The sequence below is a fragment of the Rhynchophorus ferrugineus genome, unplaced genomic scaffold (genome assembly GCF_030347505.1).
Source record: "Rhynchophorus ferrugineus isolate W39M unplaced genomic scaffold, kcgeb_rfMv2 rfM4, whole genome shotgun sequence".
Taxonomy (NCBI): domain Eukaryota; kingdom Metazoa; phylum Arthropoda; class Insecta; order Coleoptera; family Curculionidae; genus Rhynchophorus; species Rhynchophorus ferrugineus.
Window position 1 is genome coordinate 43,377,611 of NW_027472583.1, and position 18,211 is coordinate 43,395,821.

General features: G+C 30.5%; 1 protein-coding gene across 3 annotated transcripts in view; it reads right to left on the bottom strand.

The window, feature by feature from the left end:
* Nucleotides 1-14,554: 14,554 nt before the first annotated feature.
* Nucleotides 14,555-18,211, bottom strand: part of conv (insulin like growth factor binding protein acid labile subunit convoluted) — a 65,207-nt gene continuing 61,550 nt past the window's right edge. For all 3 annotated transcript variants that reach the window (XM_076403741.1, XM_076403739.1, XM_076403742.1), the window contains 2 exons: nt 17,920-18,166; nt 14,555-14,979 (listed from right to left, as the gene is read on the bottom strand). In XM_076403741.1, coding sequence (XP_076259856.1) covers nt 14,622-14,979; nt 17,920-18,166 — 605 coding nt within the window. In that variant the 3' untranslated portion in view covers nt 14,555-14,621. The remainder of the gene's footprint in view (nt 14,980-17,919; nt 18,167-18,211) is intronic.

Below are 18,211 nucleotides of genomic sequence, written 5' to 3' on the forward strand. Positions count from 1 at the left end.
TTTTTGTGACACTAGTTGACTTAATTTGCTTTCATTTAATTAAACATTTCAAACACAAAAAACGGCAACTGTCATTCGATAACACTGATATATGTTAACCCGATTTTGTGGAATGATTTGTCGATTGGTCTGATTGATATTAAATTTTATTTATATCTGAATTCTATAACCCATATTTCGATATGGATATTGGGGTTTTCAGTCATTTTCATGTAGAACTTGGCCCCCTTGTGGGTAGAATTCTGTTCCTTAGAATATTAAAGTACCTAACGTTACACCAATGATATCTAAAAGTGGATATTTATATTAGTATTAAACTCTATTCAACCTGACATCATTTCAAATTTACTTTCATTCAAGCACAACGCACTGCAAATAATGTTAAATATGGTAATAAAATATATTCTAGTTTATCTATTCTTTTTTGAACTAAACTATATCTTGCCTGATCACCTAGCATATACATAATTATGCCTATTAGATTGAGGTTCATATTATATTATAGAAGAGTCTTCTAAGCAGTCTAACAAAAACTGAAATTGATTTACTTTTGCTTTTCTATATAAATAGCACATAAGGAAAAGGAATCGTTGTTCGCTAAATATTTTCTAACTAGTTGTCTGTGAAGGAATTGTTTTTTGAAGGAATTTTTGCTAATATTGGTACTGCATATGTCGAGGATAGCTGTGAAGAAAGGATACATGTAGAATTAAAAATACACTTGTATTTTTTCTCATTTTTATCCACATCAATATCCAACTATGTCTTTAGTTTCCAAACCTGTATTTATAAAATAACCCGAATGACGGTTACTAAATTAATAATATTAAATATCAAAATTAGATTTAGGTATTTAATAAATGATGAATAATGATATTATGAACAGTTTAATGTTAAAAAGGTTAGATAAGAGGTGCAATTTCTGATGATATATCTATTGAGGTGTGCGATATTCGGTTTCCTTAGATATTATGCATTGTTACTATTAATTGGATAAAAAAACATATAGAAATGATATTCAATTGATTTGATGAACACGGCGGATCTAGAGAGGGAAACACCAAATCTAAGGAAATTGTTGTTTATGTAAAGAACGCAAGATTAAATGTTTATGTCGCATCAACTTTATTCAATTAAATAGTTATTATATAAGTAAGTAATTAAGTTAGTTAGTTATATAAGGTAGCTCCCAAATTCAACTTGTAGTCTTCAATAATTTATTTTGGTTACTAAATATATATAGATAAATCTATTGTACGAGGCATTTACTAAAAATGTACGCACATGTTTATAGTATTTTAACAGTTTAACATAGTAACTATTCTAATTTATAACCGAAACGCATTTTTTAAATTTATAACACCTCAAAAGAGTAGCGTTTTTTAACGGCTTCGGATGTTCACTTAATTTTAACGAACACAATCATTTATTTTCCATTAGAGTTTTTTAACAAACATTAACCTCAGCCAGATACGAGTCTAACATGTTATTGCCGGCAAGTGAGCGATTCAGCACTGTTACCCCATATGACTACTCGTTGGGTAGAAATACAAATTGATTTCTCAGCTTATGTTCGTATAAAATTGCAACTTATTTTGTGGTCTTCTGGAGCCTTTGGAAACATCGATAACATTTACTTAAATATCCACAAACTAGATAGTGTAAACCATCGTTAAACCCCACAACATTAAAATTATAGTAATAGATGATATTGATAAAAATTAATTTATAACCCTAATAACGTTTCTAAATCTCCAATATTGAGCTATAAAATAAATTAACTTATGTTAGATTGTGAATTTAAAATACTATAAATTTCAAACAACTAACAAGAATAAAAATTTAATAGTCCGTAAACTTTTTAAAGAACGCCGATGATTAAAATTCTAAGATACGTTTGTTTGCCCTAGTTTGCTTAAAATATGCTCAAATTGTAAAGTAAAATGTGTGTTAAAATTATTTAAGGACTATTCTAAAAAATATATTTTAATGTTTATCCAACAATAGTAACAATGTTGTAAATTAAAATCTGAAATAACAATTTATAAAAAAAATACTACTAATTAGAAAGTCTTGAGATCAGTAAAAATGTTATATATTAGAATAAAAAGATGGCATATAGTGTCTTTAAAAAGTTTGTCGAAATAATTGAAAATTCTTGTTAAAAAAAAAGGACCCGGCCTACCATAGTAAAACACATTTTTTGGCCAAATTAGTTTCTTTAATTCACCATAATTCCCTTCAAGGGCGATACACTGATTATAGCTTTCGATACCATTTTTGTAGTACGATTTGTCCTTTGCTTCAAAATAGGCCTCACTTTCGGCGATCACCTCTTAATTCGACGAAAATTTCTTCAGCGAGCATTCTTTTGAGATCTGAGAACAGGAAATAGTCACCGGAGGACAGATCTGGAGAATACGGTGGATGAGAAAGCAATTTAAAGCCCAATTCATGGATTTTTGACACGGTGCATTGTCTTGGTGAAGTTTTTCTTCAAATGCAGCCGCTTTTTCGGCGATTTCGTCCTTCAAACGATCCAATAACGCTATGTAATAGTCGCTGTTTATGGTCCTTCCTTTTTCAAGCTGGTCAATGAAAATTATTCGACGCGCATCCCAAAATACAGACGCCATAACCTTTCCAGCCGATTCTTACGTTTTCCCACGCTTTGGAGCGGGATTATCGTGAGCAGTCCACTCGGATGACTGTCGATTGGACTTCGGAGTGAAATGATGGAGCCATGTTTCACCCATTGTGATGTTAGTTCCGCGTTAATTAGGTTCAGATCAATCAATAATCAATGTGATGTTTTCGAACATTTTGTCTGCATTCTTTATCTCTGACTTCAAACTCACCATTCCTAAAGTATTATATATATTATTTTAGTAAACTTGCCAGGTTCTTCAAATTATTAGGCGCTTGAATGTGCAATTTTTTACATTAAAAAGGTATTTACTTCGAAAAGTTGGCACAATTTGTATTAATAAAAATATTTTCCAGTAATTTTTTCAACTCCTTTCCTCATGTCTGGTAACCTGGCGATACCGTGTTGATAGAATGCGATTGGTTTGGCGGTAATCTAATAATGGATTCATTTTCGCACTTCTCCATTTCAAAATCGTGATGGTGGTGAATACGCTGGGTGTGTTAGAACTTCCCACTCAAGCTACAGCAGCAAATATTTAACAACATTTTTAACAATCTTTATCATGCAAGTGGACGACTTTTCGTCTCTTACTCGCTATTCTGGCCCTTTGAGCCAGAATACGTCATCCAATTTATTCGGTCAACTTCAGGGAATATCAGCAGTTCCATTTAGTTTGAACAACTTGTTATATATTACACCTGTTGATCCTATAATAGGCACAGCAAGATTTTATGACCATAAATATTCCTCTTCGGTGTCCGTGTGGATTTCTCGTTTGAACTAACCCACTAGACCTTTCGCTCAAAGGGTTGTCGTAATAGATCCACTTTTCATCGTCAGAAAAATCTTTTGCTTGGCAAGCAATGAAATAGCAAATTTGAAAGGTCATTTTCAGTAAATTCGTATGGAGTTTTTCTCTCTTTGAATCTTTCCCATGGTAAATAGCCACCTAGAAACAATTACCACTAAGCTTTGTGCAAGTTATTTGATAGTTTCAAGTATAACCGCAGTTAGTCTTTTTTATATATATTTTAGCATTATATTTTATAGAAAATTATGAACAATAGATAATACACTATATAATAGCAATACATTATATTTGCCAATTCCCTTTAGGCTCAATATACATACATATTTACGTAATATATAATCAACCCAGAATTGTTGGGATGTTTGGTTATTATATATATATATATATATATATATATATATATATATATATATATATATATATATATATATAATAACCAAACATCCCAAACATTATTGTTGTTTTTATATTTTATATTATTTATTTTATATATATATATATATATATATAAAATATATAAAATAAATAATATAAAATATAAAAACAATAATTGCAATCTAAAATAAATTGTTTAATACAATGTTCATTTAATATATAACATAATATTTGCGAATTTATGTAACGTTATCATGATAGAAGATAGCGCAATTGAATAAATGTGATCGTTTTCTAATTGGGTACTTCAATCCCTTTACTTGTCGACAGTAGGGAGTCGAATTAATGGTTTAACCAGATTCTAGGAGCTCATTATGAACAATTCCTTTCAAATGCCGGGATTTTTCAGCCGGTTCAGAAGCTTCTTTAGACATGAACTACAATATTTTCAAAAAATTGTGGTATTGTACAAGTATCAAACTTATTAGGTATTGCATCTTATAAAGATAGTTATGACATCCATAATGACGTTATGACATGAAATTTTTCAGTTTACTTCAATATAATAGGTCAATTGAAAAGTCCCCGGCCTACCATACACATAACACATTTAACTTTTATTTTTAACATTTTACATTTAATTTTATTTACAGTAAAGCACATTCCATTCAAGGGTGATACACTGATTATAGCGACCCTCCAACTTTCCGATACCATTTTTATATTACGATTGTCGATGTCCTTTGCTTCAAAATAGGAGTCAGTTTCATCGATTACCTCTTCATTTGACGAAAATTTCTTCCCAGCGAACATTCTTTTGAGATCTGAAAACAGGAAATTGTCGCTGGGAGCCAGATCTGGAAAATACGGTGGATGAGGAAGCAATTCTAAGCCCAAGGATTTTTGACATCGTTTTCATTGACTTGTGACACGGTGCGTTGTTTTGGTGAAGCAGCACTTTCTTTTTCTTCCGTTTTTCGGCGATTTCGTCCTTCAAAAGGTCCAATAACGCTATGTAATAAGCTACGCTATGTAATAAGTTATTAAATAAGTCACTGTTGATGGTCTTTCCTTTTTCAAGGTAGTCAATGAAAATTACCATTTTCCCACGCTTTGGAGCGGGTTCATCGTGTGCAGTCCACTCGGATGACTGTCGATTGGACTTCGGAGTGAAGTGATGGAGCCGTGTTTCATCCATTGTCATATATCGATCCAAAAACTCGGGTTTATTACGCTTGATCATCTTCAAACACTGCTCCGAATTATCAACTCGTCGTTGTTTTGGTCAAAAGTGAGCTCACGTGGCACCCCCTTTGCACAGAGCTTTCTCATGGCCAAATATTCATGAATGATATGATGTACACGTTCAGCTGATATCTTTAGTGTCTACTATTTCATTCAATTTCAATTTACGGTCATTCAAAATCATTTTGAGGATTTTTTTAATGTTTTCGTCGGTAACAACCTCTTTTGGGCGTCCACTGCGTTCACCGTATTCGGTGCTCATTTCACTACGTCTAAACTTAGTATACCAAACTTTGATGGTTGGTTTTCCTGGGACAGTGTCCGGAAACTCGGCATTAAGCCAAGTTTTTGCTTCAATTGTATTTTTTCCTTCAAAACGCAATATTTTATCAACACGCGAAATTCCTTTTTTTTTTCACAATAACAAAAGTTGCTTCACTCAAAATGCTATAATTCACAAACTAATGATCCGACAGCTGTCAAATTCATACAGGCATCCTTCGAGGGTTAGGGCTAACTAAAAAACATATAGATTTAATTCTAGTAGCGCCATCTATGTGTTAAGCCGGGGACTTTTTAATTGACCTGTCAATTTAAGAACTTCATTGCTTTTCTTAAATTACTGGATACCTAATGCAAGGTTCATCTCTAACACTACAATTTCCAACAACTCTTTTACTGGCAGCATTCATCGCCATAAATATCTCCTGATTTTCAATGAGCCATAGCTGCACTTTTCCATTTTCATAAGTAAGATGAAAAATATTACGTAAAGGACCTTTAACAATTGACTGAGACCTTTATATATAAGACGGCCTTAGATGCCATGCCAGTGGTAGGTCGGTATTATAGTAGAGCTTCATTCAATCAATATTGTTACAGATGGAAAATTTTGAGGTAATTAATTAAGTTACCGCAGAACTATTGTCCATTACTGATGTCGTATCTACTTGAGAGAATATTCTCACCAATTTCTGCTATATATCATCAGGAGGATGTCTTGGGTTGACTGCCATGTCTGTTCTATGTTTCACGGATATCCCAACAAAAGCAGTATTTATAGGATTGAATGATGACGCAGTTTATAATCACAAAAGACATATCTACTTAGAGATACAGACAAATTACTGGTAATAGTCAACAAGATCTACGAATGGACTACATACTGGAAAATACAGCTTAATGGCTCGAAATACGTTCATGTGTCCCTGTTGCTTTTGGAAAAAACCTAATTGTATAACTTGGTACTATTTCGGCATCTATCTAGAATTAGACTAAATTGGACATACATTAGCCAAAAATCTAATCCCATCAGCCTCAAAATTAAAAAACTCTGCTAATTAATCAAGAGATACTTCCAACTTAAAATAACAAGATCAAAGAGATTAATTTCAGTGAAAGAGAAAGCTTATTTGGACTTTATATAATACAGAGACATTATAGGGTTCCACTAAGACATCAAAGCAGCAGTAATCTTACACTGCCAAAACAAAGTTCTTCATCGATTATTAATGCTTATAAATACGTAACCAAAGAAGAACTGCAACTTGACTTCGAAATAAAATGAATTCAAAAGTTCGCCGTAAAACAGAAAATAAGGTTACAAAATGATACCAACGTGCAAGCATTACAACCATTAAATAATGCGCAGGAAATCAGTCGGCTGAAGTATATCAAGCCATATGAACTTATAAGTGTTAAGTTAGTCTTAATTAATCTTCATTTGAGAAATACGTACTGGTGTATTTATCCCGCACTCATCTTGGTTGAGAATTGACCCAAATACAAATGAAAAGTAGTAATAAATTAATGTATAAATAAGATTTTACTAAGAGTATCTGATATAAAATATTAATATAAATTATTAAAAATATTTTGTATGTGACTATCATGATCCTGAATCAAAACTGTAGTTTTAGTAGCTTAAGGAAATATTTGAATCCAATACTTATACTCTTATATATATATATATATATATATATATATATATATATATATATAATTGATTATATACTAAACATAATTGATTATTTTAAATCATCAAATTGTACTTTTCTTATAAAGTAAATGTAGTCATTAATATTAATTAACCGTATAAGTTAATAGCAATATAATTAGCAATAATGAACACAGAGATACAAACAATGCAAATAAAGGTGTAGTTTTATTTAATTTTGTACAAATAATAAAATTATCAGTAATAAAGTTAGATGACTATGATGTAATAGGTAGATAGATTATTTACTCAATAATGTATAAAACACATAACTGATATTTTAATTAAAAAAACCTTCAAAATAACTAATTATTAATTTGATATTTATTCAAGCAAAATACTAACCTAACAGATGACATAATGTGTACAATATTTCTAAAATTACTTGTGTAGGATTTATCCGAAAAAGCATCTTTAATGATGGTACTCATTCTTGAATGAATGAATTATACTTTTTGTTTTTGTCCTTTGTCCGGTGGTTATCACCGCAATCAGCAGGCGTCAATTTGTGGTCGAAAAAAGAACAGCTTCTAATGTGATTGCTTTCCAGGCAGAGTGAGAACACATCGGTACCAACTTCAAACTGATCAGTTGGTAGTCGTTACAATAATATTGTAAATAGATAAATAGGATCAGGTAGTTATTAAGCTAAATATGTGTGTATATAGTGGAATATAAAATACGCGAAGTAGATAGGTTAAATAAGTTTTTGTATATTTTTATTTAGTTATTACAACGAATATTATGTATATATTTTATTTTAAAACGTTTTCTTTTGTGTTAAAAATCTAAGTTTTGATAAAAATATTTCATTTTTCTCTTTTTAGTGTTAGGTATTTACTCAATAAATTACGCAGTTATTTAATTAAGTATTACAACAGATAGCTCAAGTTAAAGTACAGTCCGTATGAGGAAAAATAGAAATAGAGAAACAATGTTTGAAAATAAGAAATTTTCCAGGCCCTGGGGTCCGCTACCTAGTCTAGGTGATTTGACAAATGTTCCAATCAAAATAGAACAAAAAGATGCTGCCCCGTTGGGAATCGAACTCGTGACCTCCGCGTCTGAGCCTAACATTCTAACCATTACACCATAGAAACAGTTGCCTGCAACGTTTCTACGACTTCTCATATGATACGGGTAGTTCTTAAAAAGCAAACTGAATGGCTTTTACACTTAACTGCTACCGATTTTTCATCACATCAGTTCAGCAATAATATCATACACCAATATATGTTTATTTTAGAAAAAAATTTAAAACATTGTACGTGCCTTTGACTTGACCCAATGAAGCCACCCCAGAAGTGCACTCTGTCGAACAAAAAAAGAATCTATTGTACGTCAAATTTTCAAGTAAAATTTCTGTCACTTTCATTAACCGATTATATTCCCGAAACTTCTGTGATTTAATTAAGTTTATTAGTGGGAATGTTGCGATCAATGATCAAACTCCACATGTTCATCTACGGTACTGGACGACGGCGGTTATGGGGTGAATCAACTCAATGATATGGCGTATCCGCTAATTTTTACCGGAGGAGATTATTTCTTAGTATTCAATGGCGTTTTTAAACTGTCCTCTGGAACAAATGGGGCCATACTGACACCATCCTAATTTCAAAATGTGTTAATTTTACAAAATATACAGACTTAGAATGCGATCTCCCCTGTATAAGACTGTGACCAAATTATGCTCTGCCACGCCACCAGAGGTCGCGCAAAGCTGGTTTATTTAATACGAGGGGGATTAAAAAATAAGAATACAATGTATTTTTATTACAGGGCCAAAATAAAAATATACAATTTTAATAAAATATTTTATTTAAATACTAGTTAACATTTGTTTAAAATATTTTCTAAATACATAAAAAAAACATGTAATATGACAACCGTTAACTTATTTTCTAATTGTACATTAATTATTGTTGTAAATTATTTTAACATAAAAATATATAAAATAAATATAATTTGTCCAAGTCCAAGATACTAATTACATGTTACAATTTTCATACGTAACCCTCTCTTCTTTTTTATGTATTTTTTATACTTAATTGGACCCTATCCATAAGATATGTAGCCATGCAAAATTTTTCATTTTTCCCCTCTGCAATCCTGTTTACTTTTTTCATCAACCAGAACAAGAAACACTTAATTATTACTTTTCTTATTATATTTCCCTCCTCTGGATGTTGAAAACAAGTAACGGTTTTAAAAAATGTGGGTAACATTTGCTGGCATAACATTTTATCAAAAATTTCCTTTAAATTTGCTTTGGCACATAGTTTGGGCACTACATAAAAAATTCTAGAGATGGCTTCTGAAACATATGAATTGAAATAATTTCCTGGTACCGTAAGACAGCATTTGTCATACTGGCGAGCTTTAATAAATTCTGTATCTGTATCGCTTTCCCGATACAGAATTTTTGCCCTACAACCTTCACATCTAATTAATTTTAATAATTTTCTGGCAATGAAACCAAATATATAAGTTCTGATATTCCTTTTTATTTTTTTATAATATTTAGTAACACCTGTAGGAACTGTTATGGAAGGCATGGATGATAATGCGAAGGCTTTTATAGTTTGGTTGCCTATTACCACGTCGCTTGTACAAAAATTTCGTAAGTTATCCAAACCTCCTTCTGAACAACCTCTTCACAGTTGGCTCCTGATGATCTTTGAGAGAAAAATTGTTGATAATGAGTTGTTGATATTTTCAAAAAAATTTCCAAACTATCCTGCTGAAATGGCCTAATCATTATGAATTTTCTCTTCTGTAGTACTATGTAACATAAGTGTGTTAACATAAGTTTTTAAGTAACATTAACTGCAGATAGTATCTGACCTCTAGATTCTATAAAATAAAAATTATGAAAATGAACAAAGTAATAAAAAGATATTACACACACTTACTTGTAGTTTTTGGTGTTAGTATGGTCTGGCTCCTGACTGCCGGAAGTTAAAGGCACATGTTCCTCTATTTCTATATGATCTATATAGAGACATAATATAATTTTAATTATTAATGTATCTCTATTTCGAAAAACATTTACTTACTTAGGTTACATTTAGTTTACACAATTTAGGTTACAACTGGGAACTGCATCTTTGTTAAACAGTAGTCTGCCACATCTGGGTCTATAATCGTCTGCTCTAAAATGCAAAGAGCAAACACTTATAGGCATATATAAATACTGCTGAGAGAGACCCTTAAGTGTATCATTGTTTACCTCATCAAGCCATTTCTGACTTATAGCAAAACTCTTGGGAAAACGATGTTAGAACCATAACATTCAATATTAAAACAATGACATAAAAATTAAAACATTAAATTTGAGTCTGTATATTTTGTGGTTAGAATCTTCACTCGACAAACGCTCGTTATATTTTATGACATTTATAATTGAAATGGAAAGAAAGAAATCTGTAATATTTTTATCGGCGGCCCTCTTGCGGTGTGGCAGTACACTGAGATCATGGTTACGGGTGTGCCCATTTAAGTTCCCATTCTATAGTTAATTTCATGGAAGTATCACAACAGATGAGAGACAAAAATTCAAAATTTTGCAATTTATATTTTAAAGGAATACTACAAAAATATGAAATATTACCTGGGAGTAACAGGAGTACCAGTATTAGTAACGAAAATTATTTAATTATTTTTACGGATAGGGACAGTGAGTAACCATAAATATCAAATATGGAGTTAGCTTCATAAACGATAGAACCAAAAAACTTACCTTCCTTGAATGTTTTCCAAATATATAATAAGAAATATGTTCATACAATATAATACAAGTCTACTTTCATGGGGAACTATAAAAATATTGTGTTCCTTAACAGGCTTTATTAATACCCAACAAGAGGATGTTTGATAGTACATTTAAAAAATGTAGTGTTCATTTAAAATAATTCTACACACCTGACAGTAATTTATAATTTGTATTTTAAATAAATATAGTTAAAATACTGTATTTTGCATTGTATATTTTTTAAAATATATTTTAAAGTGTCCTTTTACCAACTATGGGCTTATCTGGACTGGACCTACAGTTTAACGTAGGCCCCGAGCCACGGTCCTCAGGATTAAGCCTATCGACTGGCGAGTGACCAACTTTAGAAATCATCTCAGAAGACATCCGGTCTTACCCAGCCTGGTTACTGGCGTGACTGGGATCATTTTCCTTGTCGGATTTTACACTCTTACCTAGGATCACAATCACAAATTTTAAATAAACACAAACATAAATTTACGACCATGCCCTAGCAGGATTCGAACCCGCGGCTATCGCAACAGTAGGAGTACCATCCTATCGCCTTTGCCACTGCGGCACCAAGCCGGCGTATTGTATATTTCAAATGCACAACTTAAAAATATTTTGTATTTCGTATTTTAAATATATGCGAATGAATTTTTTTAGTTTATATTTTATTTAAACTAAAGCATGTATTTTGTCCATTTCTGATTCCAAACTCCAAGCACTAATGGTTTTAACGAAACTACTTTAATTATACTCAGAACAACGAACAAACATTTTCATATGTCGTTTAAAAAATATTTTTTGATAGTTAATATAGCGGTGAGGAATGGGGGACGTAACGAAATCAACAATTTTTTATTGCATAATAAACAATAATACTGAACGTACTAGTCGTTCAAAAGTTTAAGTGCGAGATTGAACAAAGTAAATAAAACAAAAATCAAATATACGTTTGATTATCAAGTTATTACCTAATTTATATAAATCCGATTTAATAATTAATTCATCATATCATAAATATTATTAGAGATTCTTGATATTCTCGGTACTTCAGTAACGGCATATATGGTTGCCAAGGCTTTGTTTTATGTTTAACTATTAAGAAAAATATGTAGTGATTGAAAAAAACCGTACATTATTCGTACGTCTGTCCGTATTCTTCTGTCTATTTCTTGGTAGTCTTTTGTCATCTTAATAAACACTAGAACTACCGTAAATTGGACATAGAACTTCGATGATAACGATCTGTATTACACGACTCCTGTTGTTTTTTCTTAATTTGAGCTACCGTGAGTCAGACGTAACGGAAATTTGCACGGTAATATATAAAATAAATATTTCAACCCAGATGTTAAATAGAAAGATATGTTACAGTAATGTGTCGAACATAACATATAGCTATTAATATAGCTAAGTACAAATTTCTGTTTTATTTGAACTATATTTTCCATTTACATTGGATCACCTGAATCCCTACATTGGTAGATGTCGATTTATTTTTATGTAAAATTATGGATTTTTGTGGTGGCACTGCGTTGTTGTAACGATTGTCAGCTGGCCATGTTGTTTAAACATCACTTGAAACTTATTTTTGTGTTTTGATTGTGCTTCTTGGTGGATATTATATACTCGGTAAACGTGGAAAAATTATAACAAATGCACTCATATTAGATTCTCATACAGGATAGTTTTCTTTTTTTAATTAACCTCTAATGTTTATAAAATCTCCACTTATTACGTTCTATTTATTATTTTATGTCTATTACTTTTCATTTATCATATTCTATTAATTATTTTCCATTTATTATTCTTTATTTGTTATTTTATATTTATTATTATATATTAATTATCGTCTACTTATTTATTTATTTATCCATTTATAGTATTCTATTCTATCGTCCACTATTTTATTAGTTCTTCGAATCGTCGTATATTCCCCATAATTCTTAAATTATCAAGATAATAGTTTTATGATTGCAATTGTAAATATAAATTTTAACTATTTTGTAAGCTAGAAATTAACGCCAAAGTGGCCAGAGTTGCTGATGTGTAGTTATGATCTATGGATAAATTGAAGCATGCATAAACACCACCGTAAGTGGATTCTGTTGACTCTTGTTGGTAGCGTATCTAGCGTGTCGCCTTTGGCTTTCTTCCTTATAAGCATTGCACGTTCATCACAACTGGAGCTGGAAAAGTTATTGCATAATAGCATATTTATTTTTTGAGAATTTAGCTTAATCCTAGCGAGGCCTACAAACCTTAATGTCAGGATCTCGCGCGTTACATTCCTTGATCTCATTGCAAGACATTATTGTTAGTGTTAGGGCATAAGCTGATACACCGTGCGTTACTTTCCCTTCGTAACGTATATATATATATATATATATATATATATATATATATATATATATATATATATATATATATATATATATATATATATATATATATATATATATATATATATATATATATATATATATATAAATACGCCACCAAATCTGGTAGCAACAGAGTGGCTTATTTATTGATTTACTAAATCACATATTTACACTACCCTAGGATGCAATAAATGAAATATTTCTTAAAACTGGTTCTTAAGTTTTTTAAGTATTACATTTTTATTTGTTTGGTACATTCTGGTATTTAATTTTAAATACTTATTTAAAATATCACTACTTACTTAATTAAATGATTATTAAATTTTAACAGAATATCGATATTTTATTATGCTAATATATATTATATATTGTATTATATTAATTATATACATATCTCAAAAATGTCGATATAGCTTTTATAAACTTTTATATTTTTCCTGGTTGCAAAAAAATATTTCGGTATATTTTAAGTATCGAAATCAATTTATTGACTTTTTAAAAAATATATTAATTTTAAATGCAGTTTAATATAATTCTTTATATTCGAAATATCGATATTTTTCTCGACGGTCGACGTCCCTACTTGCAGAACCGCCTTTTACTACCTCTTCACATTAAACCTTGTTAAAAAAAGAAGGAATATTTGTGATCGTTAATATTCGAAAACTAATGGATGATGCAAAATTGAAAAATGTTTAACGGTTGATAAAGCAATAACATGGGCATCGTTTCAAAGGGTTGTTGCCGTAAAATCATGATGAAACAGAACAACAAAACGTGTCCTCTATACTCGGGATAATATCGATCAAAAAAATATTGATACTTTTGGCTGAAAAATCGATATGTAAGTTAGCCGATATTTTTTCAAAAAAAAAATTCTTAAATTTGGTACTTAACTCTAACTAATTGGTAACTTTTTCGATAACAACAAATTACCTGATTACAAGTACGTAATCACCGATTTATTACAAGATCACAACAAGATTGGAGCTCCAAACGGTGGTACCAATGATTTTGGGACGAAGAATCCCAAGAAGTATAAAATACGGAGTTCAACCTCATTTCATTTCTGATTTATACTGTTTAATTCAATAAATGATTTTTAATGGCCAAAAATATTAAAATAATGAATATATTGAATATTTAGAAAAGTAGACAAATTTATAAAACCCCGCTGATTTGGATTCAACCCCAAATTATTTTATAAAGAGTTTTTGGTTGCTCAGGTCCAAAACCGCAAAAAGCATATTAACTGCATTGAAGGTTATAACAGTTTAGATAAATTATGAATTGAAAATTGTTTTTAAAGATATAATTAAAACAAATAACCAACAATAGTATAAAATTTATTATTATCTGTATATAATATTATAATACATATCTACAAAAAAACAATATCAAAACAAATAATTAAACATAATGACAGTACAAGGAATCCAAATTAGTAAAATATTGTTTTCTAGTTTATTCGACGAATTAATATTTTCACTCAAATATTTACACTGTTCCGGATAAAACCTTCTGACTTTGTTGGTACTGGTTTTGGCTAGTATGCATATCTGATGATTTTTGCCAAAGTCTTTATCTTGCATAATCTGAGGCCCGAGATCCAGCTCCAGCACTCTCTGATAATATGGCAACGAAGTTTGATAAGGGATCTTCAAGGAATTATTTACTGCCCTGATGAACAGAGTCATGTCCGCTATATCATCCTGTTTCAGCACTCTCCATTTTACCTTCAAATTACTTTTCTTCCTGCAACATATATTTAACGATATTTAGCGTTCATGTGATACCACAAGAAACATTGTAGTTAGCAATTCTTAAAAGTAATAGTAATTAAGTAATACGTGATGAGACAAAAAAGCAATCACATATATCATCCACAATACCATATCAGATATCATTGACCTTATTGGCCTGAATTGACACCATATAATTATTATCTCTTCATCAAGATCAAATATATTTTAAAATAAAAAAGCAGTAGATATAATGAACGAATACTCAGACGAAGACTTCCAGTATAGGTTGATCAATGCAAAATTAGATTCAGGTGAATGATTGATTAAAATGTATTAGTATATATTTACAGATCAAAGAATCCAATGAATTATTTTTATAGTATAGGAACAACTTTTCCAACATTAAAAGAAGCGGCTATTGCAAACAAAATATTCTAATAGGAGTCTCAAGGGTGAACAACAGAAGGTGTTTTGAAAATATATTCGAAAACATAGCAGTATGTTATATATACTCATAGAAATTATCTAGAAAAGGAAGGGAGCTTAAATTTATGATGATAAATATCTAGTTTTGATGTCAATTAAAAAAAAAGGAAAGTTAATGTAAAGTAATAAAATTATATCTCAAAATTTACCAAATATTTGAATTTACCGCCCTTTTACCATTTACTTACCCATACCAATATTGGTAATGGAATAATTTTATTATTATGGCTGGGGGGTTTGTCATCAAAATTGCCACACAAAGTTTAAAGAATGCAAGGAATATTCAAGAATTGACAAAATACAAATGCATCCACCACATGTTATTTTTGGTGCTAAACTAAGAAACGTTATTGGACCAAGTGCCAATGAAGCCATTGTTTATTCATTCAATAAAATAATTTAAAATATTTCAAAAATTTCAATTATTCAATCGCCTATATGTATTATTTAGTGTCGCTCATTTAGTAGCATCTGCAACTAAGCCGAATCAGCCAAGCTACAGGAGCTTTTTCTTCTCTAAGATGGTGCGTGTGGAAGGAACGAAATTAACTTAAGACTAGAATATGTTTCCTTTAAACGCTTGTTTTGTCAATCGCTCCCTATGGCTCCGAGATTTGAAATCTTGAAATGCGATGTTTAAGGCATATTATACATGTTTTTCTACGAGATATTATTGAAAAATATATTACCAAAATGCGATTCATATGAAAATACCTAAGAGACACAGATTGGAATGAATTGAAGATGTATTATGAATGAAAAGTGAACGAATTCCTCACAAAGTTACGTAACGATCAACCGTTTCGAGTTCCAAAAAAGACATACATCAAGATCATGGGAAACAATCTGAAAAATAGGAGACTAACATTATCTGAGGCCAAAACGATTTTTATAATAAAAACTAGCGTTGGGTACTATCGACTGAAAACAGTCGAAATAGTTGTTAGTCGCAAAAGAGTCGAACTCAAAAAAATCGACTGTTTTTCTGTTCGTAATGACAGACGTAGGCGTACGAATTCATTCCCATATTAATTTTGAAACAAAAAGAACGGAGATTTCTGTGCTGTATATAGTTCATTTTAAATAGATTTAAATTGGCAAGTGGTAAAAAAAAGGAATGGAATGATGATACAAAAAACAGTTTAATTTTGAAAAATAGTAATATTATTTTTATATTTTATATATTTGATTTGATTCATAAGATTAAAAGAAATAGAGTACGCTGTAAAGAATACAATACTGCCCTTTTTAAATAAAATAATAGTTTTATTTTTCGTTAATCAAGAATATTTTATGACTACAACTCGTTGAAACTTCAGTGAAACAATTTTCATTCAAAAAACTTGGACAAACACCGAGAGTCTTAAACAATCTAAAAAGTCAATCGAAAAAAGAACTAATAGTTGCCAAAATAACATAATTGCAGTCAAAATTTATTTAATATTTATCAGTCAAAGTTCTTACATAATATTATTAATAAATAATATTGAAAACAGAGTTCCTAAATGCTGCTATATTAATACACATTGTTATTTGAAATCATATTACAAACAAAACGTAAGACCATATATTTACACAAAATATTTCTGAAAAAAATAAAACCGAGTTCAAAAAAATAATAATAAACTTACTAAAAAGTAAAAAATAATCAAACTTAAATTTTTAACACAAAAAAAACGTTTTAAAATAAAATGTGTATACAATAGTCGTTATAATAACAAATAAATTAAAAAAAAAAAAATATATATATATATATATATATATATATATATATATATATATATATATATATATATATATATTAACTACTACCAACTGATCAGTTTGAAGTCGGTGCCGAGTCCAAATAATACAAAAATTATAATATAATTTTGTGACATATACATGTTAGATATTTACTCAACAAATCTGCAGTTATTTTATTCAGTATTACAATGGGTAGGCCAAGTAAAAAAGCAGCCTGTATGGTCTAGGTGAGTTGACAAATTTTCCAACCAAACTAGAAGAGAAAAGTTGCTGCCCCCGTTGGGTATTGAATGGACTTAACATTCTAACCGTTACACCATAGAAACAGTGACCTTCAGTGTTTCTACGGCTTCTCATATGATATGGTTAATGCTTAAAAAGCAATCTGAATAACTTTTAAATTGAACTACTTCTGATTTTTCGTTACATAAGTTGAGTAACATTATACGCAAATATCTGATTATTTTAGATTAAAAAAATATGTGAAAACTTTGTGTCTTTAAAATATGAGGTTTTCCCTCAATTTCCCTCCTTCCCCATCAAATTCTGACTTTGTTCCAATGGGACCACCTCGGACCTTGGCGAACATAGCGCCAACACATGGCGTATGAGCAGACATATAGACACTCTCGCAAAGGTAGTCTATATAGAACTAAGCTACATTATAATGAAAAATACACCGAAAAATAATAAAAGAAATATATTTTGCCATACTTACAAACTAAGTCCTCGGAACTTCAAATCCGAGAGAACATTGAAATCACCATCCAATTTATCCATGAGCTTCGTGGTATTGACATTCGACGGACAAGTCAACTGTTCCTCAGCCACCTGGTAAAAGACTTTAGAATCTAAATAAGGCGGTGATACGCAGCTTATGGTCTTAAAAACTGGGTCCAGCATTAATTGACTTCGGAAATGACGTAGCAACGGTCGCAAGAAACAATCGCAATATAATGGATTACCTAAAACCAACAAATAGAGAAACAGATCTCCCATATCGATTACCG